Source organism: Chironomus tepperi, unplaced genomic scaffold (assembly GCF_022539635.2).
Source record: "Chironomus tepperi strain 1889 unplaced genomic scaffold, CSIRO-AGI_Ctep_v1 contig_354, whole genome shotgun sequence".
Classification (NCBI taxonomy): domain Eukaryota; kingdom Metazoa; phylum Arthropoda; class Insecta; order Diptera; family Chironomidae; genus Chironomus; species Chironomus tepperi.
The window spans coordinates 2572782-2595908 of record NW_027226476.1 but is presented as its reverse complement, the minus strand read 5'-3'; the positions used below and the strand labels follow the sequence as shown (position 1 = coordinate 2595908).

The 23127-nt window shown below is 29.4% G+C and overlaps 5 protein-coding genes across 13 annotated transcripts in view; 4 read left to right on the top strand and 1 right to left on the bottom strand.

Annotated features, from left to right (window-relative positions):
• Positions 1-6589, top strand: part of LOC139094766 (uro-adherence factor A) — a 43560-nt gene extending 36971 nt beyond the window's left edge. For 4 of the 6 annotated variants that reach the window (XM_070645943.1, XM_070645941.1, XM_070645942.1 and 1 more), the window contains 6 exons: positions 1894-2203; positions 2403-2423; positions 2549-2749; positions 3729-3887; positions 4144-4178; positions 5451-6589. In XM_070645943.1, coding sequence (XP_070502044.1) covers positions 1894-2203; positions 2403-2423; positions 2549-2749; positions 3729-3887; positions 4144-4178; positions 5451-6018 — 1294 coding nt within the window. In that variant the 3' untranslated portion in view covers positions 6019-6589. Of the gene's footprint in view, positions 1-1893; positions 2204-2402; positions 2424-2548; positions 2750-3728; positions 3888-4143; positions 4179-4808; positions 4828-5450 lie in introns of all 6 variants that reach the window. The other 2 variants (XM_070645946.1, XM_070645944.1) reach the window with 2 other exon arrangements.
• Hakai (E3 ubiquitin-protein ligase Hakai) lies at positions 280-1737 on the bottom strand. Its single transcript, XM_070645947.1, has 2 exons — positions 1237-1737; positions 280-1161 (listed from the first exon to the last, which is right to left on the bottom strand). The coding sequence occupies exons 1-2, from the start codon at positions 1468-1470 to the stop codon at positions 739-741; spliced, it is 657 nt and encodes a 218-aa protein (XP_070502048.1). The 5' UTR covers positions 1471-1737; the 3' UTR covers positions 280-738.
• Positions 6590-6732: 143 nt separating the features above from the next.
• On the top strand, positions 6733-7906 carry mdlc (RING finger protein mdlc). Its single transcript, XM_070645249.1, has 2 exons — positions 6733-7443; positions 7503-7906. Exons 1-2 carry the CDS (start codon positions 6813-6815, stop codon positions 7874-7876), a joined length of 1005 nt encoding a protein of 334 aa, XP_070501350.1. The 5' UTR covers positions 6733-6812; the 3' UTR covers positions 7877-7906.
• Positions 7907-7955: 49 nt separating this feature from the next.
• On the top strand, positions 7956-10047 carry LOC139094257 (probable inactive tRNA-specific adenosine deaminase-like protein 3). 3 transcript variants are annotated; one of them, XM_070645247.1, is made up of 3 exons: positions 7964-8095; positions 8814-8847; positions 8917-10047. In XM_070645247.1, exons 2-3 carry the CDS (start codon positions 8823-8825, stop codon positions 9930-9932), a joined length of 1041 nt encoding a protein of 346 aa, XP_070501348.1. In that variant the 5' UTR covers positions 7964-8095; positions 8814-8822; the 3' UTR covers positions 9933-10047. The 3 variants fall into 3 exon arrangements, with proteins under 3 accessions (XP_070501349.1, XP_070501348.1, XP_070501347.1); XM_070645248.1 differs by lacking the exon at positions 8814-8847 and having other exon boundaries at positions 7956-8095; XM_070645246.1 differs by lacking the exon at positions 7964-8095 and having other exon boundaries at positions 8352-8847.
• Positions 10048-12994: 2947 nt separating this feature from the next.
• gem (transcription factor CP2 like gemini) lies at positions 12995-22699 on the top strand. 2 transcript variants are annotated; one of them, XM_070645238.1, is made up of 9 exons: positions 12995-13524; positions 14534-14690; positions 14765-14920; positions 19512-19584; positions 19943-20789; positions 20855-21027; positions 21105-21395; positions 21466-21540; positions 21818-22699. In XM_070645238.1, the coding sequence occupies exons 1-9, from the start codon at positions 13342-13344 to the stop codon at positions 22161-22163; spliced, it is 2301 nt and encodes a 766-aa protein (XP_070501339.1). In that variant the 5' UTR covers positions 12995-13341; the 3' UTR covers positions 22164-22699. The 2 variants fall into 2 exon arrangements, with proteins under 2 accessions (XP_070501339.1, XP_070501340.1); XM_070645239.1 differs by lacking the exons at positions 12995-13524; positions 14534-14690; positions 14765-14920 and adding an exon at positions 17598-18277.
• The last annotated feature ends 428 nt before the right edge of the window (positions 22700-23127 follow it).

Sequence of the window (23127 nt, the reverse complement as noted above, 5' to 3'; positions counted from 1 at the left end):
TTTGCCAAAAAAAAAATCATTCATCTCTCAATATAGTAATAAATGGATATAATGGGATATAAAACAATTGAAATCAATCATTAAGATAGATTTCTATCTTGTATGCATTTAAAGAAAAAATTGAGGAAAACAAAGTTAGTTGTGTGTGACGAAATTGAACATTTTATCGATTTTTTGTCTTGTGCCTTTCTTATGAAGTTGCTCTAGCACGTCATGTATGAGCTTTTTTATGTCTGAAAAATATTTTTATAGATATTGTAGAATTAAGTACAGACTTGGTTGTAGAGAGAACATTTTTTTTTTCATTTCAACTTTATTCCATTGCTATATAAAAATCATTCCAATATTTTTAATGTCGTTCATGGTGCTGTTCATTCCGTACTGCTATTATTTTTTGCTTATCGTCAGTCAATTTTTTTTTTGTTTGTTATTATGTGTTAAAAGTGCGTCGATGAGTTTTTTTGTTTTTGTTGAGAATGACATGAATAATGATGATTTTTTTATGTATAATCTCCTGTCTCCTGAAACTTCCATTTACATCCACATATCAAATCAAATAATTATTATTTTAAATTTTTTTTTCACATCTTAATAATTTCTCTAAAATGAAATTTATTGTGGAATTATGAGGTTTTCTTTCATTATCAGTCGTAAACTTGTTAAAATTATTTATTAATTTTTTTTTTTCAATTTTTTCAAATTCAATTCTGAATTTGCCTTAATTCCTAATATAAATTTCTAAGTTGCCTGAGGAGGTGCTGGCATATGTCGATGATTAATGTGTGCTTGTAAATCACGCTGTGATAAATAAGTTCGTCTACATCCAGCACGTCCATATCTGGTTCCACCATGTGTGCACATAAAAACTGTCCCTAAGCCTGTCTGTTCAACACGTAACACTTTATCTTTACACCGTGGACACTCTTTAGATTCAGTCCGAGCACATGTTAAGCAAAATACATGTTTACACGGTATCATTCGGCCATATATTAAAATTGGCTTATCACACTGATCGCACACATAAATCATTGGACTTAAAACTTTTTCACTAATTAAATTCACTCTGTGATCCCAGTTTAGTCTCAACATCACTTGTTGTGGAACATTTCGCTGCATCATTGTGAATGACGGTGATTCTAGTTCCAATTGAGATATGTCATCCTTAAACAGAATAAATAGAAAATTGTTTATATAACTAACTAATAAGAATATGTAGCATAAAGTTAAAAAATTTACCTCTTGAGCAACTTCCATTGGTAAATTTTCTTCGGCAGTTTCATTCGTCGGTGATTTCGTTTCAATTATATTCACCATTTCTGTATCTACTTCTTCCTTCACTGGATCTTGTTCATTTTGTTGTACTGTTTCGATTTCTTCTTCTTCCGATAAAACTTGTCGAGGTTTACGACCTCTTTTGCCTTTTCCGCGACCGCGAGACCCTTTTGGTCGTCCACGCGTTGCACGTTCCATTATTTACTTGTTATTATTTCTCAAAACACTTCAATTAAACTTTTTTTATATTTTAAAGTATCCTTTTATTCTCAATTTTCATTTTTTATAGAACGAAATTTTTCTTTCTTAAATTTCTCCTATTTTCACTATAATTTTGTAATTTTCAATTATTTGACACAACACTTAATTGCTTCTTCACAATATTACATATATTTCATGACTTTATAAGCTTTATATAATGATTTTAAAAACATTTTCAATTATTATTCCATTTTTTTTTATAAAATGTGTGAACCTCTATAATTCATGACGCTGCGACCTCTATAATTTGAAATTACATTTTCCATGTGTAAAAATTCAAAAAGTTTTTAACTGTTATTATTATTGTTTCTTTCTTTCCTTCACTAACTTTTGAAACTTTTATTTATTTCATCTTTATAGATCTCAATTGCCTCTCAGAGCCACTCGTCTACTAAATCGACGTTTACAAAACAATAACAATATTAATACATCACCATTGAATGGATCTGAAAGCCCACGTTCCTTAGACAGCATGCATAGTCGCACATCGTCAGCTCGAGCGTCGTTAAGAGAACATTTAAAGCAACGGCAACATCTTAATTTACAATCACAGCTAGAACACTCATCAACAGAAGATCTTTTAGTGGATAAATCATTCCGAAATTCTATGCTTCAAGATGTTGCGAGCTTTAAAAAGCAACTTGTACAGTTGAGGAGAATACTTCAAGAAGTGAGTAACTTTACTGAATATCAAATTTATATTTTGTGCTTAATTCTGTTATTTTATTAATATTATTTCTTTCACGACTTTATGTTTCATTTGCTGTGTCTAATTTCGTTATAATTTAACTTGCACCATGTCATTTCATTTGATGTCAAACTTTATTTGATTAATAATCACACAAAAAAAATATAATCACGTTTCGAAGGATGAAGATAAATTGATGATGGTATGTGAACCGAAACACTTGCATATTATTTTATATTTTAATGCCTTATAATCAGTATTTTACGTAATTCGCAATCCTGTAATTCAATTATCTCTAATCTCTCATTTTATTGATGCTTCTTTCAGTCTGATACTCTCAACCCGTTTGAAATAAATGGGCACATCTTCAGTAACTTGAATAGAGCTAGCGATGCTGAGATATCCGCAAGTGATAAAGAGAAAAAAGACGATGAGAAAAATGTGGTGCTAACAAATGAACAAATTATTTTATTGGAGGATCAACGACAAGAACTTGCCGATTTAAAAAGACAGGTTGTTTTTCTTCAGGTAAGACATGAGATTATGATAATAATTAATTGAAATTACTTTTTATTACCTGCTTTATTGCTTTTAAGGTTCGTGCTTAAAATCAGTGAAATCGAATTTTTAATTTATTTCGTCTTGATTTGTTCTTCTTAAAAGCATTCGAAAAAAGTCAGTGGCTATGAAAATTTGAAAAATCTTGTAAGATTTGAGTGAAATCTTCATAGTGCGATTATTATCTAATTATTTTTTAAAAGAAATAATACATACATAAATATCTATATCTGTTTCTCTTCATTTCGTTTTTCTTGTTCATTTTTTATTCAAATCGTTTTTCAATAATCGAATGAAAATGAAATGAAATGTATACAATGGATGAAATAGAACAAAGTAATATTATTGTTGCTTGATTTTAATCTACTTCATCATGCATATCTCTTCACTTTTTTTAGTTGTTTTCTTTATGCTGTTATTTACTTTCTATCAATCTTATTTTGCGCAATTTTCCAAAGGAAATTTCTGAATCTTTTCATCAATTTTTACTGTCTAGCTTCTAAAAGACTAGCATTAAAAAGTTTCAAAAATATTTTAATTTTGTGATCATAATTTTCAAATATTCTGAAACCGTTATTTTTTCAAATATTCTGAAACCGTTATTTTTTCAAATTTTTATATTCGTTTTATAGAAAACATGCTTCTGTCAATCATGCATAAATTTATATTAGCTTAGATTGCATGATAAGTTTCTTTCCCTATCCGATTATTTCTATTTTACTCCATTGTATCATCTATTTCATAAAATAAGTTAAATGTTGATAAATTTTGCATGATGCATATCAGAGTTGTTATAAAGCTATATCTAAATTGCATCAGCATCTGCTTGATCAGTTCCTTTATCAGATAATCCAATCATTTCAACTCTGATGTCAATGTTTAAAGTTCCGTAAATCTTATTCAATACCTGATCATGTGTTGATAAATTTTTCTCATTACTTTCATGCAGAGTCAAATGGACGATAAAGATCGAGTAATTAAGCAGCAACAAATCAAATTAGAGGAATTGGAAAAAGAGAAAATTAAATCTTTGGACACAAATGCAACCGCACAAGATTCCAAAAATAATAATATTGAAACTGTAAATTGTGCAACACAGACTGAGAGGGTATGTACTTAATTATGCTTAATTTTATTTTTGACTAATTCATGTTAAATGGTAAACTGGAGAAAGCTACTCTTGTTTAGACTAGTATGAGCTGATGTCTTTAAGAGTTCAATTAAAAAAACATTTATTGGACCTAACAGTAGCTTTCTGCTGATTACTTATTGATGAACAATTAAATCGGTTCTTAATCTTTAGGATTAAAACAAATCTAAATCTAATCCATGAAATTAAAATCAAATTATTTTTTTCATTCCAGCTGAGACCAATGTCGATGGGTCAAGATTTTACGAGGTAAGAATATTATTAGCTTAATTGCTTGAACTGAATAATTCATATAGTAATTGACTCCTTCATCCAACGAAAACCACAACCATGAAATATCTTTCACAGGAAGAGACCCTCTATGGATATTCCAATATATTTCTCTCAATCGCTCATAATCATATCCAAAATTATCTCTAAAAATTCTTCCGATTCTTTATCATGTGATAACGACTCAATTTTTGATAATCAACTAACTTTAGTTAGTCAAACTAATACTTATTATGGTCAATATCTTTTAAATCCGTATAATTTTACTTGTTGGTACTTGAAATCTTATAAAATGATCCTTCAAAATCGAATTTATCATATATCATATTCATGTCGTAAAATGTTGATCAAAACTTGTCTTAATCTCATTAACAAATTAACATATTTGTGTCGTACTTTAACATTGATTAACTTTAACTAATTACAAAATTTTTCTCTCCAATTCGTTTTTTCATGCATTCATCAATTATCTGCTAATATACCCAAATATCAATTGGACTATAATAACTTGTAATAAATGTCTTTTATTGCTAAATCTATGTTTAATGCGATCTCATTAAAAAATATCTTTGATGCGACTACGAAAATATAATAAAATTAACGATAAAGCCGTCTTAATGTCGGACAGGTACATATTTGTGATATGTTATTGGCAATACTGTTGTTGTGTGCTATAAATTTAATTCTGTTATTACATTTGGTCTATGAACCATGTTGATATTTTGACCTTTTATCGAGCATGAATTTTCGCAAATAATATATCCTTACAAAATCATGTGTATAAATTTGCTGACAAGACTGATAATCGACTGATACATTTTTCATTTTCATGCCTTCTTCAACACAGTTGAATTAGGTAAATAGAACTGAAATTTGCCTGATACATTTTTGGACAGTTCATTATCATTTGTTTATCTAAGAGACTTTTGCCAGATTAACGGTTTTTTGAAATTTAAATTTTATGCTGAAATATTTTTAACGAAGAAGTCGTTAAAAATCGAATTTTAACGATTTTTTGAAATTTTAAATATTGTTAGCGAGAAAATTCAAAATTTAAAAAGCTGTTAAACTGCCAATAAAGAATTACAAACATTTATGCATGAAAATATCCTAATTTTGCATGGTTTTTCTTTATGCTTTGATTAATTTATAATGTGCGTTTGATTTTTCGTTGGTTTTTATTTAATTTTAAGATTTTAACTGAACAAATATTTAATAAATTAATATTTTCTTCATTTTATTTCATGACAGTCCATTGGATTCACACCCTAAATCACCAAATGATGAAACAAAATCTAAACAAATTCCCACAATCACTATAAAATCATCTCCACCAAGAAGTAAGACTCAAATATCGTCAGTATATACCAAATTGTCATCGATTAAGCCAACGACGACAACGCCCACTTCTCAAACTAAAAATTCTTCCATTCCAACAACTGGAACATCAGCAAAACCAATGAAATCGACAAAAATCGAACATCCAAAAATGACACCAGTAAGAATAATAAATACATCAAATATAAATCGCGGAAATGATGTAAAGACACCGTTCAAACGAACAATACCACAACTGGTCAAGTCAGTAGTAAATGGATCAAGTAATAAGAATAATTGTACTCAAAAATTACAAAAACCTTTATCAACATCCCGTTCTCGCCTGGATGATTCAAATGGAAATTCTGCTACATCATCATTAAGTACGAGCAGCAGTAACTCAAGTCTTAATGCAACACATATTGATAAACCGAATGGAAATGATGTAGGATTTTTGACAACTCAATTAAATGAGATTTATAGTCGAGGATTGATTGAGTAAATTGAAATGAATGCATGCAATGTGCATAATGACTGCTATGAAAAGAATTGAAAAATATAATATATTCATATTTACTACATATTATCTATAAAAGATTTCAGCGAAATATTTAAGAAAGACAAAAGTATTATTTAGTCAACTTAGAAACAAAAAGAAGCCCAGATTAATTTCTCGTCCTTTTAATGTTAGACACATTGATTTTGAATTGTAATTTAGAGCTCAAAAGTATAAATATTTTATTTTTTTTTTTCGTGTTCCTTTTCACTACAGTGTAATGAATTAATTTATATTCCCACCTATAAGTTGTATTTTTTTTTAAACTTAATCATGAATTTAAATAAACGAGAAATGAGCCTAAACTGAAAAGATTTTTCATCCAGTGATGTGAAGAATGAGATATGAGAGATAATAATGCTTACAACATAAAATATAGTGCTTCATGAGGATGCAAATTTAAGAAAAAATTAAAATGAAAAGGAAACTTTTATGTCTGAATAGCGCAAATTTGAAAAAGCTTTGGAAGATTAAAATAAAAATTCTTTTGTTTTGATTTCAAAATGTTCTAAATTAATTCATCTTGTATTGATTAATTATCTTGTTTTCAGGTGATCATTAAAAATCCGTTAAATATTTCAGATTCATATTTTCAAAATAATTTTAACGGTCAAAAAAAGTTTGAATTTCTTCAACATTTTGAGAACCACTGTGAAGTTGTTTTTGTTTACAATCGTTTTTAACACAATTTTCATAATTTCATTAAATTTAATTTTTTAAGCATTAACAAGACAGCAAATATGTCTGAATCATTTGGATTTGCAAAGAGAAACATTAAAAATAAGTTTGCACGTAAAAGAAAGCAGTCATCCGATGAAGAAAAACAAGATAGTTCCGAAAATGAGGAACAAACATCCAGTTCTGTTGTAAGACCGGATAAAAAGAAGTACAATCCAAATTTTTTTTCCTCTAGTGTCAGTAAAAAGGATGCCAAGAAAAAAGTAGGCAGCGGCAGCGAGTCTAATGAAGATTCCGATGAGGAAATTGTTGTTAAATATAAATCCAGACGATTAGCTGAATCGGAAGGTCCAAGAGATCAAGGAGCAACAGCGGAAGTGAATTTTGAAACCACAACTGACAGGGATGCAACGGCATTATTTAAGAAAAGTATAGAAATTAACAAGGAATTGGAAGGAAAAGCAGATGACAAGATCTATCGTGGAATGAACAACTATACGCAATATTATAAGAAAAAGGACACAGCAGCAGGTAATGCAGGCTCTGGAATTAACGCTGTTGGGCCGATGAGAGCTCCAACGAATCTCAGAAGTACAGTTAGATGGGATTATCAGCCTGACATTTGTAAAGATTATAAAGAAACTGGATTTTGTGGTTTTGGTGACAGCTGTAAATTCTTGCATGACAGAAGCGGTAAGCTTGAAGATTATAATACTATTTTATTCAGTAACTAACAAAATTATGTTTTACAGATTTTAAGTACGGATGGCAGCTAGAATTAGAGGAACGAGCAAAACAAAACAAAAATCATGAATGTGACTCTGATGATGATGATAAAAAGTACGAAATTCATTCAGATGAAGATGATTTGCCGTTTAAGTGCGTGATATGCAGGAAGAGCTTTGAAAATCCCATCATGACCAAATGCAATCATTATTTCTGTGAGAAATGTGCACTGGAAAGATACAAGAAGACTACAAGATGTTTTGTTTGTTCAGCACAGACAAATGGAGTTTTTAATCCAGCGAGGAAGTTAATGGAACGACTAAAAATGGTCAATGACAGCAATTCTGAAGATGAAAATGTAGAGAATAATCAAGAGGAAGTGGCTGAAAATTCAGATTAATAAAGAGAATTTATGTCCAAATTAACGAAATTTTGATTTTTAAATTGCTTTTTATCAAAGAGTGACATAACCTGTGAAATTATTATTTAAAAAAATAAATAAAAAGTTAATTAAATATTTAAAAAGTTCTATACACAATTGAAACACTCGAGATAGCTGAAACAGTACTTGAACATTGATACGACGTAACTAAATTAAAGTCATAATAAATTAAATGAAGTAAGTTATTAAATTTTTACATTTTATATAAATTTCTGCGGCAAAATTAAATTGTTTTCAATGATCACGAGATATTCTTTTAATAATGTTAAATTCCCAATCACATGACACGCATAATATGAAGAGAGACGAGAAAAAAATCCCCATTATAATTGCATCAATGTAAAAAGGAAACATTTCAAGATCACTGAAAGTTAATGACGTCATAAGTTGTTTATTTGTGCTGGATGATGATGACTTTCTTGTTTACGAATAATCTATGCAAATTTCTAAGAAAATATAAAGCTGAAATACCATTCTTATCTCTAATTACTCATAAATTGTTTGTTTCCATTGTGACGAACTAAATGTCGTCCTAATGATCTTTTAAGAGATGTGCAAGGATCCTCGGCCTAAAAAAACACAATTTTTAAAATAAATCATCGAATGTCTCTGTAACTTAGTAATGTCTATGACCTGTTGCATTTAAAATGTAAGCAATTGTGTTAGCATAAGTTTGGTCTGTCACATAATAATTATTCAAACCATGGACCCTCTAAGTTTTAGGGAGGTATTCTAAATTGATGAATTTGTTTATCATTAAAATACAATTTGTGAAATGTTAGTAATTATAATTTTTGAAATTAGTGCTAATTTGTTTAGTAACTCCATAATAAATTTAATTACAAAAGATTTTAAAAATTAATAATAAGTGTCTATGTTGATTGCGAGCAAACAGACGCTCTTAATGATGATGGAAATGGATGTGGAAGGTATATTTTATTAAAACATTCCATTTACACAAGCCATATATCACTAATTATTTGTTCTTTATTTTACAGACATGAGTTATGCTAAAAGAATAAAACTGGATGATAACGTCGAGATAAGATCAATTTTGGATGATACATTTTCAACACTTCCTGATTGTAAAAGCTACTACGCAGCCAAAATTATTGATAAGAAAAATACCAGTCTTTTTATGATAGAATTAAATCAAAAAATACCACTTGACTGTATAAGTTATGTTAGAAGAGTGAACATAAAAAGCGAGATTGTTCTTTGTTCTCTTGACGACACAAACAACGAACAGCCACCTGAAAATAATGTAACGGAAAATAAACATGAGAATCTCAAAAAATTTCTTCAATCTAAGAATATTTCTGATCATCTCATAGAGTCAATGATGACAGAAATACGAATTGTTAAGATTCCCACATCACAGCCAATATTGCGTTGGCAATATGAGATATTAACACAAGAATGGCCGTGTAAATTTCATGAGAACAAATATTTAGAAAGTCTATGGAAAAGTACTGTATTTAATCAGTCAGATATTAATTATCACCGCAGAAATATTGAAATTTGCAAGTTTATCTCATCGGAACTAAATGTCAAAAATGCTGGAATCGCCATTAATCCTTATAATAAGCGAATTATTGCTTTTGGATATCCAAAGACGAAAACAAATCCAATAATGCATTGTGTGATAGATTTAATAGATCAAGTAGCAATCACTCAAAATGGAGGATGTTGGTCAACAGAACATGACAATCGATACAAAGAAGTTGCTGAAAAAGTCACACAAAAATTCAATGTCGAATTTGGAGAGTCTGATTTTGAAAAGTCAGCATCAAGCAACGACAATTTACATAAATTCGGACCATACCTTTGTACAGGCTATTTAATCTATTTAGTCAACGAACCTTGTTTGATGTGTTCAATGGCTATGACTCACTCACGCGCCAAACGAGTTTTTTATCATCTAACAAGCAGCAATGGTGCTTTAGGTTCTACAACAAAATTTCATACAAACAAGAATTTGAATCACCATTATGAAGTCTTTCATGTTTCATGATAATGCATTTCTATGGCTTAGTTTACTGATAATCATGTAGCTGAGGTCATCAACAAAGTAATTTTAATGTAAATAGACAAAAAAGCCTAAAATAAATGTTCTTTTTTACTCAAAACTAATGTTTTTGTTGTGATAAGAGGCTCCACATATAATAGGTATGCTTAAATTTATAGTAACAAGCAGACATGTGACCACTCTATGTTTTGACCGTTATTTTTTGAAATTTGAAATTTTTCAAAAAATAACCGAAGAAATTCAAAAATCATTTATACGTTAAATTATTAATTTTTTTGGTTGAATTGTGCATGTCTTCGAGGCAGGCAACAAAACAGGATTAAGACTCTGTCTATACAGCTGGTTGCTATACGGCGTCAAAGCATTTACTCAGGTCCAATATTTGAACTGACAACACAAATGGTTGTCGAATTTGTTCAACAACTACGCTGATTTTTTGTAATAAAGCATAATTCACAGGTCATATAGAAAACAAATTTAATTCATGTTTATGAGAATGTCAATTTATTATTTGTCCTTGATTGAAAGATTACCCATCTTCCTTCCATTTTTAAAAGCATTTAGAAGTTGTATGACACATAAAAAAGAATATTATTGTTGATGTTAATCAAAGTCAATTGAAATGAAATTGAAAAGCCTCAAAAAGTTAAATGAAATTGAGAGACTGAGAGTAAATGAATAATAAATATGAAGATCTTTGTTGTGTGTGCTTGCTTCTGTTCATAGCTTAAAGGGTGTCGAATGTTTCAAAACTGTCATGATATATGTTGTTGATTTTTTTGTTGAGAATAATATGTGATGCCATTTAAATTAGCGATAAAATTGCGACAATAGTTTTTAATTAATTTGTCTTCATTGGTATGTATGAAGCATATGCTCCTCACTCGATCGTCTCAATTAAATCTAATGATTCTTGAAAAACTAATAAATTTTAATAAAATTCACATAAAAATGGCATCGGTTAATTCCTTAACGTGTGTCAATTTGTAGAATAGGGCAAACTGCGTTATAATTATCATTATATAATAATGACGACGGAAGGAACGAAAATCAATAATCAAAGTCAAGTGTAAAGTTCGACGTTCTGATTAGAATAAAGTTACAGATTTACATGACTTCATCATCATCACATATGCTGTCATTGTGTGATTTACTTATAAAAAGTGAACTATTGCATTGCTTATTATATTCCTACTATTTATCACTTACTGCATTCCAAAATAAATAAATTTTAATAGATAGTTAGTACAAAACTTTCAATCATGACATGGATGATGTATATACAGTCAAGTGTACACAAAACGCCAATTAATTTAGCAAATAAAGAAAAATTCCTTCCATTCCTCGATTAATTGCCCTTTCTTAATTAAAATCAATTACGATGCGAAAAGAAATTCATAAACTTGATGCTTTAAACTGTTTTATGTCTCAAAAAATTTAAATTTAGACACCGTGCTATGATTAATGCAATCAAATTAACTTCTTTAAATTCAAATTGATGATCTACCACAATTTTTTGATGAATTTAATTGGCATTAACTTTTTGAAGGTTTAGTTTTGTTTGCATTTTGAATGAAAGGAAAGGACATTTAAATTTTAAAACGTAGTTGGACAAGTTTTTGGAATTTAAAAAATAACGACTTTCAAAAATTCAAAATTTGTATGAACTGATCGAGAATGAAATGAAAGATTACTGAACGAACTGATTGTGTCTTGGATAAAAATTCAAATTTTTAACGTTTTTTTATGACTCACACTCAGATTTAATTTGAATCTTGGATTCCACAAAATCTCGAAATTTTTCCATTAATGGCAATAAATATTGAACTAAATATCGATATTTGAAGAACGTGCTTAGAACAACGCCGATAATACACACGGAAAAATCTTGCAAATTGAATGCTCAAACATGTGATGATAGAAAAATCGTGACAAATGTTAAAGTTTGAAAATTAATTCAAGTGGAAAATTTTTCTCTCCTCTCTTCTACATACTATTTTTGTCAAGGACGTGTTGCCGAAAAAAAAAAGATCGCGAAAAAATAACTCATATTTGCTCTTTCTATTATTTCTTCACAGCTAAATGATGATGATAAAGTAAAAGCTGATGAGAAGATCACTCTCGAGTGGACAGCAACAACATTTCAAAGTGCGATAAAGAATATATTTTTTTCTTTACGGCTGAGAACTAAATTCAAAAATGTATGATAAAAAGAGACGAATGCAAAGCAACAAGAAGACGAAAACGATCAATTAAGGCGAAACCCAACACAGAAATTTATTTCTACATACATTTATACACATTTTATTTTTCCACTCTCCGAGAGTTGTGTCTCTATCACCATACAACGATCAACTCAGAAATACTTGAGCCTTCATTCGAGTCACACTTATTTGAAAAAATATCTTGACGTGTCCGTAAAACTTGATAACAAGTGAATTTATAGAAGAAAAGAAAGAAAAAAAAATTGAATTTGAGACATAAGTATTTGGGATAGTAACAGAAGTGATTCGAATCACTATAATCTGAAATTAGCATGAAATTATGCAAAATAAAAATAAAACCAAAACTTTTACTTCTCATCATTTAAATATGGATAAAGTATTGAAATTTCTTGTTAGAACATAAGTTTCGGGTTGTTAATTCACGTGAAATCAATTCGAAACTTTAAAGTGCTAAAAAATATTGTAGACTAGATTTCTAGCAGAAAAAAAGAAGAAGAAAACAATTGAAACTGATTAAAAAAACTTATAAAATTAGACAAGTGATTACAGACATAATAATTGACTGTTTAAGTGCAAAAAAAAGTTATAAAAGTGGCCTACAAGTGTAAATTAAAATTAACTACATGGAGACGACTTGTCAAAAGGGAGAACAGGAAATAATCAAATTTAATCTCAACAAAATGCTATTATCTATTGAAAACACATTACTTTCTTCGCACAGACAACGCGAAGAAATCGGAATTAAAAAGTTGTACAATTCTTTCTTCGTCATGTTCTAATTACTATGTTGCGAGCATAAACTCTTAATTTATTTCAAATTTTAACTACATCGAATTTGAAAGAACAGAAAGAAGTTAAATAGACTAAATAATATTACTAAAATCACCAAATATAAGGACATACTATATTTTTATTACAATTTAAAATTAATAATTTTGTAGAAAAAAAAATAAATTGAAAAAATGCACAAAAAAATCAGTAAAAAAAGTGATAATGATATATATAATTGAAATTAATTAACATATTAGTGCTTTTGTGATAACTAAAGTGTCTTCCGCAACATACATAAAGCTGATTATTGTGATAAGCATCAAAATTAGGCTTTCATAGTAAAAATCTTATCTCTAAATAGTATTTTTGTACAACTTTTCTTATTGACGAGAGCCCCAATGGCGGCTCTTACTGTTCCTCAACCAGCTTCATCTTTCACCGACCAATTTGGCTGGTTATTTCACAGCAATTGTCATTTAGACGCATCTATTTATCAGGACGACGAAGAAATTATGGAATTTAGTGACAGCAGTGTCGAGTATCCAACTTATCAACACAATTCAAATCAACAGCAACATCAAGTTAGTAAATCAATCACTGAAATAATTTCTTATCTTTATTGTTTTGCTGACGCGGATTTTACAATCAATTAAGAATTGATAATGTCAGATCACTTTGATGCGGAAGTACTAAGCGCATTTTTTGGCAGATAACACGTTTTACAAGTTGATATTTTGAAATTCTGAAGTTCAAAAACTCTAACGGCTTTTAAAATTTCAAAAAAGTTGAAGTTCAATTTTTTTTGCATAATTTTCAAAATCATAGTAACCGTTGGAACTCAATTTAAATTTTCTGAAGCAAAACAGGTGTTTGAGAATAGATCGTAAATCCATTTTGAGAAAAACTGAACACCTTAAGCCATTTATGGCTTTAAATCGTGCTTACATATCAAGAAAAGATAAGATGTGATCTTGTTTTTTAAAAAACTTAATATTTTTAGCTTCACATCTATCCTTTTGAAAGTTTTGTTGATCCACATTTAGTTATTGATTAAAATGACAAAAATGAAAATGTTTCAAATGCCGTTATGTAAAATAAAATAATTCCAGCATAGATAAAAACATGTTCCACAACATATCTTCAAAAAACGCTTCGAAGGGAAAGTTATTAATAGAAATAGGCACCAAAAAATGTTGGAATTATGGTAATTTCTACAAAAATCACTTGTAAAACGTGTTGATGACGTCGTAGCCTGTTTTACTTTAAGAAACAAACAAAAAAAGGTCCGAACGAAGAAAAAAACAATTAGTTAATGCGAATTAAATTAATGCATAAAGCTCTTTGAGTGATATTGAGGGATATTCTCTCTTTGACAAATTTATTCTCATGAAATTGCTCTCGCTAGAATTATTTATTATCAACAAAAAATTAATATACAAAACAGTAATGACTTCATCATTACAAAAGCGGGATTTTTTTATTTTTGTGTCGATTAAGTTCCAAGAAATATTTTTATTATTTTCAAAAAAGTCCATTCAAAAAAATTAGCATATAATTCGAGTCAAATTCTTAAATTTCATTCATTTGCAGTCACAAAATCGATCATATTACAACAGTGAACAAGAAAGTTCATATAATATGCATAATAGCAACAATACAAATGATTGCAATAACTCAAAATATTGCATCGATTTGGGAGATTCGCCCTCAAGCTCAAAAGACGCATGGCCAGCAGATTACGTCAAAAGTAAGTATCATCATGTTTTTCTCACGTGAATCATTCATTCATTAATTAAATTAATTATTTTTATTTTGACATAGCCGTATTGCTTGGATCACATGACTCCAATCGTAAGCGTAAAGGAGATTGGACACATGCACAAAATAATGGAGATTATAATGGACATGGTGCTGAATCAGGTCCAGCTCCTAAAATTGTGTCCTGTCATTCAATCAAGGATCGCCGCAAAAGCCAAGGTGAGTGATTGCATTAAGCATCAAATATTGTATTCTTGATTACTTCTCATGTTCAAAAGCGCAATTCCTTCATTGCTTACTCTGATCATTCAAATCATCAACGAACAAAATAAATTTAAATTCTAAAATTCTTCGTTAAAAATTAACGGTCACTAAAAATTCAAATTTAATAACGACTGAAATATTTGGAATTTTTTGAGCTTTTAAATATGAACACAACGGGTTTTTAAGCGATTTGCGTCAAAATGTAGAACAATATAGAACAATAAATCAAATTAATAGTATGCTGCTACCATTTGACCATGAAAAAAACGTGCTGACGATAGATAGATAGATAGATAGAACAATATTCATTATCGCCTAAGATAATACCTATATAGTTAATACAGTCATGATGCAATCAGTAAAATTGATGACGACAAATGTTTGTCCAAAACTGATTTGATCATCATTTTTTATTCATCAATTAAAAAGTTATCTGGTTTAGTCCATGTTGTCATCAATCGAGCAGTTCATTAATATTAATCACGAAATGTCTGAAAAAAATCATATAGCTCAGTGAGATGAACACGTTTAATTGCTAATTGTAATCCACTCAATTTGGATGATATTTTTTCATCAATATTACTGTCTGTTTATTAACTCGATCAATTTAGTACTAAAAAATAATTAAGATGTGGCAGTTCTTAAAGTTTCGACGTCTTTGTCATGGTAAGACTATGAATTTAATAAACACTTGTTTGCATATTAGCTAGAACACAGTAAGACTTACAAAAACACATTTTCGCTCTCCTTAGCAACTATCGGATGCTTTGATATGCGTTAATATGTCGTTATAGAAAATAACATCCACATTCCTTTATTTCTTTATTTTAACAAATGCTCAATAAAGTCTTGAATGGCTGCTGTACAAACAGAACTGAACTAAAAAAGAGCTTTTTAGCAGATGAAAATTGAATTTCAATGACGATTTTTTAATTAATTTCGTCTTTGGGAATTGAATTTTGAGTTTACCCTTGTATTATTAAAATCGTCCATGGACTCATAAGATTAGATTATCAAATCCGAAATTCGCACACATGAACGGGTAAAAAATTGATCAGTTTTTAAAAATAGGATTTGAAGTGCAGACTTTTTTTGATCTCCGGATAACTTTTATCATAAGTTTTTTGGCGATAACTACATTGTTATGAATAAGATTTCATTTTGTTCAATATGTAGCAGTCTATAAAGCTACAGTGTATCTTCATCCATATTTGTTAAACGACTCTGACGAGACTTAAAACTCTTTTAATTGAAATAAGCTTTTAGAGCTTTTTTAGAACAAAATTAAAGAGGTATACACGACGAAGGTTCTGAAAATCTAATTTTTTGATAGGCATATCAATGAAAGTTCAATGACCAATTAAGGGTTCATGGTGAGTTCTAAATGATTATTTAAAAAAGTATTAAATATTAGGAACCACTTAGCAACAAGCGTCACAGGTTTATGTAAAGATAGAGTTTCAAAGAAAAAAGTTTACATTCCATTGCTAATTTTTGATTAAGGTATGGTTTTACACTATCAGGGAAAAATGGAAACTGATGAGTTAGCAGTCAAAATTCATGAATGAGTCAGTAAAACTTACTTTTAAATTGATAAGAACCTTTTAAGTTGAAAATGCATGTACAGGTGCAAAATATTATCAGTCAGCACTCAGAACTATTTGATAAAGTCCAGTAAATTGTTCCAACTTGACATTCAAGCCTCAATATAATTTGTATTGAGGCACTCACTGTTAATTTTTATATTCTTATCAAAAATTCTATGCTGGTAATTTTGAAGCCAACAACTTCTTTTTCCATATTAATTTTCCATGGCCATCTAGAATAGAAATAATCTTCTTAAATATAATGACCCGAAGTTGAGATTCAAGGCTTTTTTGTTTACACACAGGAACCGGTATTTTTTGCAATTTTTGGCTGCAAACCTGATTTTTTTTTGTTGCCCGCAATTTGATATGAGCACTTAATATTGAAGATTGGAATTTTAAGGTGTTGATATGAATGTAGTTGCTATAGAAACAGTATTTTGATGATTACTGCAGTTTTTGAGGAAGTCAAGTTTTTGATAGAATCTGATCATTTTATGATCTAGTTCTACAACATACAAGTGATTTTATGACTTAAAACACTAATTAAAGCAGTAAATCTGTGTTTCTACATCATTAAAAATAGATTTGTCAAATTAACGGTTTTTATAAATTCAAATAGCAAAACCACGGAAAACCACTAAAAATAAAATCTGAATATCAAAAATCCGTTACTTAAGTAACATCATCTTTGAAGAGGATGTTTACGTTGTTTACCACTCAGCATCCGTGCAACGTTCAATTTATTTATTCATATTTTTTTTTCATGAGCAAGACATTTTTGCATCTGAACAGTCTGTTTACTCCATCAACATATTTCATACCAATAAAAGTTAATTTTTATTAAATTTTACCCAGACTTCATTCCGTACACAAACTTTATCTCAAAATTAAGACTTAAGCTTTTGTTTTTGTACACAATAAAAAAAGAGTAGAAAAAAGCTTCAACATTTGTGTGAGTTGAGCTTCAATATACATATTTTTATTCTTATCAGTGCTGACAACAGCTCGAAAAAATTTTGATATACATTCTTCGTAAGTAGTCTCATTTCTGCGCTCGTTAATATTTGCACCGGAATTCTATTGCTCTTTAAAGTTAATTTTTTAAAAGATTTTCCTTTTGAGTAATTCGCGCCATTACGGATAAAAATTGCATAGACAAGCTGTAATTCGAGACAGTCGCATGATCACCAAGTGACATAGTGAATATAAATAAATTGACACTTAACTACCGAAATGTGAAAATATATAAATAAATAAATTTTGATGAAGAGTTCATTGGACCTGATTCTTTTGAATCACAAAATTGCTCCGAGTTTAAGAACTTCCCGTTTATGTTGTGCCTTTTAAAAAAAATTGACATGTTTGCGTTACACAATGAAATTAATTTAATTAAATGCGAAAAGGAATGATCATATGATGCGCAACAAGGGAGTAAATGTTGACTGATTAACTATATTCAAAATAGGCCAAAGGTTAAACGAGCATTTTTATCAGTTTTGTCTATGCTCTACAATTCTTACTCTCGAAAACATCAATACTCTCAAAAAAAAAAGTAAAGTAAATTAAATAAAGTAATTTTTTTTATTAATAAAACGATAAGGAAATAAAGCATACAAAAGAATAATTCAGGAATTTCCTTATTTCGTTTCAATAATCTGTTGGAATATGGACAAAGATTTTTCACGCAAACGTTATCAGTTTACTGGATACAATTACAGTAATGGTAAGACTTTTCTCTGATAAGATTATAAGTGATGACGAGTAGTAGCAACAATAATAATAATAAACTCATTAATAGCGTGTTTCTAATCTTTGCCCATTCACATGTGTATTCCATTAGCTATCTATTTCTATTTCTATTTTTTTTTTCACTCTCTCATAAAATACGTTACTACATTTATTATTGATGTGCGCTAATTAATTGCAATTTCAGTTGTTCACTTGTAGACTTAATGAATATTACAATGTTGTAAGGGAAAATAATCAAAAATTAGTCGCAGTTGAGTGATTATGGCGCTTTTTTGTGATTTTAACGATTTTATAATATTTGAAATTTTAACTGATTTTTCAAATTCAAAATATGAACTTAACGAAAATGAAGTGAGTGAATTAGTGAACAAAAATTTGTAAACAATTAAATAAATTTTTAAAACATTTCAACATTTAAGCTTTTTACCAGTAAAATAACCAGTTTGTGGGTAATTAAACGGTATCACTAGGATATTTGACAAGTTTTCACACAATACAATCTTATTAATTTCACTTTATCGATGAAATAAAAAAGTCAGACAGCAATTGATAATTTTTATTGTGATCGATGACTGTGACTCATATACTAAGCTTATTAAGTGTGCTTTGTCCTCATTAAAAAAGTTTTAATCGAATCGACATTAGTTTAATTCATAAATCGTATAACTACAAATTAACTGAATCTTTTTACTCTAAGATCCAGTCAGACTACAAAAAGCTCACTTAAAAGAACGTATAATTAGAGAAATAACAACTAAGCTGCAACAAGATAACAATGTTGCAAAACAGTAGATTCTCTTTAATCAGGATCGTCTGACTATATGATACGATTACATGAATTTTATTAATTTTTGTGTAACTCGACACAAGGTCATTTCCTGATTTAAATATGTATAGTAAAGTTCTAAAATAAAAGATAATAACGGATGAGCATTTTTCAAAAAAATCATGTTTAACACATTTAAATTGAGTTGATGAATTAAATGATGTGATAATTACTTCAGACTCGTCACACAAAAAAACCATCAAGTTCTCGTATGTGAAAATTGTAGATCGATTAAGCGAGATGACACGTTAGCTGCAAATACTATGTAGCAGTTTTTTTTTGTTTTGCGCATTTTTTTTCTCTCAATTTACTTGTTTCTTGAAAAGAAGTTGAAGCACAAGTTAAATTAATAAATTCTTTCGTCAATTTATATATATTCTAGGACGGCTACCGTGGCCAGAAGACATTGATTTAGATTTATCAGCAGAATTGATGAACAGCAATCAGTACAGCAAGTGAGTATATATGTGTATATAGGGAAAAAATCACGTTCACAACAAAAGGAGGATGAAAATCATTTAAATTTGATATTTTAATACAACAATCCATCACGACTCATTATTTATTTACTTAATTTTCACTAAGGCTCTAATTGGCAATATTTATAACTTTTAATTATATTTTCTAACTTATTTTTATACTGTGCTGAGTGCTTGCCATCCAAAATCTTAATTGTTAGTTTTTGGCAAGTCGTATTAAGTAAACAAAAAATTAAGGCGTATCCATCCTTTATGTTCATTCCTAAATATTTACAGCATTTTTTTTGCGTAATTTTAACTAATTAACAACATTTTTTCTTTATTGTCGCTACAGCGATTCTCTGCTTAACTTTCCAAACTTGACAGTGTTTAAGCAAGAGATTCCATCACCGCCAAATCAAAGTGCCAATCATAATGGCAGCAATGAAATGCTAAAGACTCCTAGAAGTCCACCACCATGCGTACGTATTACATCACAATTAAATCCAACAGCAATGATGAATGGCTCCCCAGCTGAACATCACCAACAGCAGCATATTGGTGAGCAACAGACATCAGGAAGTACCAGTAGTAGCAATGGATTAGCTAATTTCTTAGAACAACTAGAAGGAAATAATCAAGGAAGTGGAAATAATCAGTCAAATAATGAGGACGTCAATAGACGTGGAAATAATCATAATGATGATCGATTCCAATATGTTTTGGCTGCTGCAACTTCTATTGCAACTAAGAGTAATGAAGAGACTTTGACATACCTCAATCAAGGTCAAAGCTATGAGATCAAATTAAAGAAATTAGGCGACTTATCGACATGCCGTGGAAAAGTCATGAAAAGTGTCGTCAAAATTTGCTTCCATGAACGTCGTTTACAGTACATGGAAAGAGAACAGATGCACATTTGGCAATCAAGTCGACCTGGTGAAAGAATTTTGGATATTGATATTCCACTTTCTTATGGACTTTTGCATGTCAATCATTCGCCATTATTAAATACAGCTGAAATTTTGTGGGATCCAATGAAGGAAGTTGGCGTTTATATCAAAGTTAATTGCATTTCTACAGAATTCACTCCTAAGAAGCATGGCGGCGAAAAGGGTGTTCCATTCAGAATTCAAATTGAAACTTATGTTGATGGACCATCAGAAACTAAACCATTACATGCTGCAGCTTGTCAAATTAAAGTGAGTAAAATTTAAATTTTTAAAAAACCGTTAAATATGACTAAAAATTCATAATTTATGTTTAGGTATTTAAATTAAAAGGAGCTGACCGCAAACACAAGCAAGACAGAGAGAGAATTCAAAAACGACCACCAAGTGAACAAGACAAATATCAACGGAGTTACGAGTGTACAATATTGAATGATATCTCAAGTGAAAGCTTAGTAACATCAACAATTGGTTACAACAGCCCCGAACAGTAAGTCACAATGTTCCTTAATTGTTTTCCATTGACATTAATTGATTTAAATTTGTTTTGCCAATATTCATCTATAGTATAAAGAGAAATCATTCTCCAGTTATGCCGACATCACCAATTCACGTGCCATCAAGCTTGAATCCACTAATGCCGTTTGTCACTTCCATTGGAAATGTCTCATCAACAAATGGTTTATGTAAATTAGATCAAAATGTCGTCTCAACACAAAACTATGACAGCGATGATCTTAATCCAATAACCATCACAAAAGAATCGACACCTAGTCAGCTTACTCAATGGTTGACGTTTCATCGTTTGACATCTTATGCAAACATCTTCGGAAGCTTCTCTGGATGTGATTTATTGAGGTAATTATAAACTATTACTTTTGACTATATTATATATGTGGATTAACAAATTTGTTTAATTTGATAACAGACTTGCGAAGGAAGATCTGATTCAAATATGTGGACTTGCTGATGGAATTAGAATGTACAACATTTTACATGCAAAGTGAGTTGTTTATTTACTTTTTCTTTTCGTCACACTACATGTGATAAGAATCTTATCTAACCAAGAAGTCTTTCCTTTAAAATAACAAGCTTATTAAGCTGTCAAAAATGATGGAAAGAATTTATTGCTTCTGACTCTACATTGTTTTCGTGGAATTAAATCCTGGGATTTATTTTTAATCCAACTGGATTTAAATTAATCTAATCACATTTTGAGTCATCGCAAGCACAAAGCAGACATATTGTAATTAATTTAATTAATATTATGTTCCCCACAGAGCAATAAAGCCGCGCTTAACAATTTTCGTTAGCACCGAAGGCAGTAATACTTATAATGCAGTTTACATGCATTCAGCAACAACAAAGGAACTGGTTCAGAAGCTTTACAAAATTCCTGGATTAGTTAACAATTCAAACTGGAAATTCTCATCATCGCCAAATCATAATGGCAGCAATTCAAATTTAAATGATGATTCCAACTTTAAAATTTATATTAATGGACCAAACAATGTGCTAGTTTTGGTAAACGACGAGGTATTGGCTAATATTAAGGATGAAAGTCTATTTGCTTTAGAAGTCAATAACGGAAGCATTTTAATGAAATCAGTTAAGAAATCTGATTAAATTTTAGTTTTATAATTTTTATTATTATTAATTAATTAATTTTTTATTGCTATATACTAAGCATGCCTATCAGAGTATAGAACGTACTTTTTTTTTGTTGAATTTTCTTTCTTGTCATTTTATGAAGAAATTTAATTCTTGAAAATAACATAGAAATTAAGATTGTTAGTTATTTGGCTGGGACAATTGGAATATTAATGAATGTGCCTTATATTTGAAACATGATTGAGGCCTGAAAAAAGGAATCAATATCGTTAAGGGATGTTTTTAACTTTAATCAAAAATTTTTAATGTTTTTATTTTTATTATTTCTTTGTTATTAATATTTTGAAAATTTTAATTTTTTATTGCTGATCATACTAAAGCTTTTGATTTTTTGAAACTTGGAAGGAATTAAGAAAATTGATTCATATGTGTGCTAATAAACTTAACGGTTTCTTGAAATTCAAATTTTAACAGATTTTTGAGATTCGAAAATTGAACTGAAACAAAATGAAGTGAGTTTTACTGAACGACAAGTTCAAAAAATTCAAAAATATTAACGGAATTTTTGATAAAATTTGCTGCACAAACACAAGTTGTAGCAAGTTTTATCTCGATTTCGATTAATAATATGAAAAATCATTGACTTTAGTGTAATCAGCTCAACGTATGATTAGTAAAAAGTACAAATTAAGATTCAATATCAATTAAGGATTTTTATATCAACGCGTACCATGCAAAAAGAAAATCAGAAAACGCCATTTAATGATATTGGTGACATTTTCAACTTCCAAATGCAATAAAATGGAAGTGATTTTTAATTTAAAAAGATGAATATCAAATAATAGAGCTTAGAATTGTTATTTAAACTGGCATAATTGAATGTTTTTTGGATCGACTTCAAGCAAGCAGGCTCTTAAATATCACATGTTACCAAGTTTTACAATTATGTCTAAATTAATTTTATAAGAGAAAAATTACC

Excerpts from the sequence above, each read along its gene's own strand:
- gem (XM_070645238.1), top strand. The coding sequence starts at position 13,342 with ATGGCGGCTCTTACTGTTCCTCAACCAGCTTCATCTTTCACCGACCAA. Across the intron at positions 14,921-19,511 it reads GGATCGCCGCAAAAGCCAAG|GACGGCTACCGTGGCCAGAA; the intron begins GTGAGTGATTGC and ends TATATATTCTAG. Across the intron at positions 21,396-21,465 it reads TCTGGATGTGATTTATTGAG|ACTTGCGAAGGAAGATCTGA; the intron begins GTAATTATAAAC and ends ATTTGATAACAG.
- mdlc (XM_070645249.1), top strand. The coding sequence starts at position 6,813 with ATGTCTGAATCATTTGGATTTGCAAAGAGAAACATTAAAAATAAGTTT. Across the intron at positions 7,444-7,502 it reads ATTCTTGCATGACAGAAGCG|ATTTTAAGTACGGATGGCAG; the intron begins GTAAGCTTGAAG and ends TATGTTTTACAG.
- Hakai (XM_070645947.1), bottom strand. The coding sequence starts at position 1,470 with ATGGAACGTGCAACGCGTGGACGACCAAAAGGGTCTCGCGGTCGCGGA. Across the intron at positions 1,162-1,236 it reads CAATGGAAGTTGCTCAAGAG|GATGACATATCTCAATTGGA; the intron begins GTAAATTTTTTA and ends ATTCTGTTTAAG.
- LOC139094257 (XM_070645246.1), top strand. The coding sequence starts at position 8,793 with ATGTTGATTGCGAGCAAACAGACGCTCTTAATGATGATGGAAATGGAT. Across the intron at positions 8,848-8,916 it reads GATGGAAATGGATGTGGAAG|ACATGAGTTATGCTAAAAGA; the intron begins GTATATTTTATT and ends TTTATTTTACAG.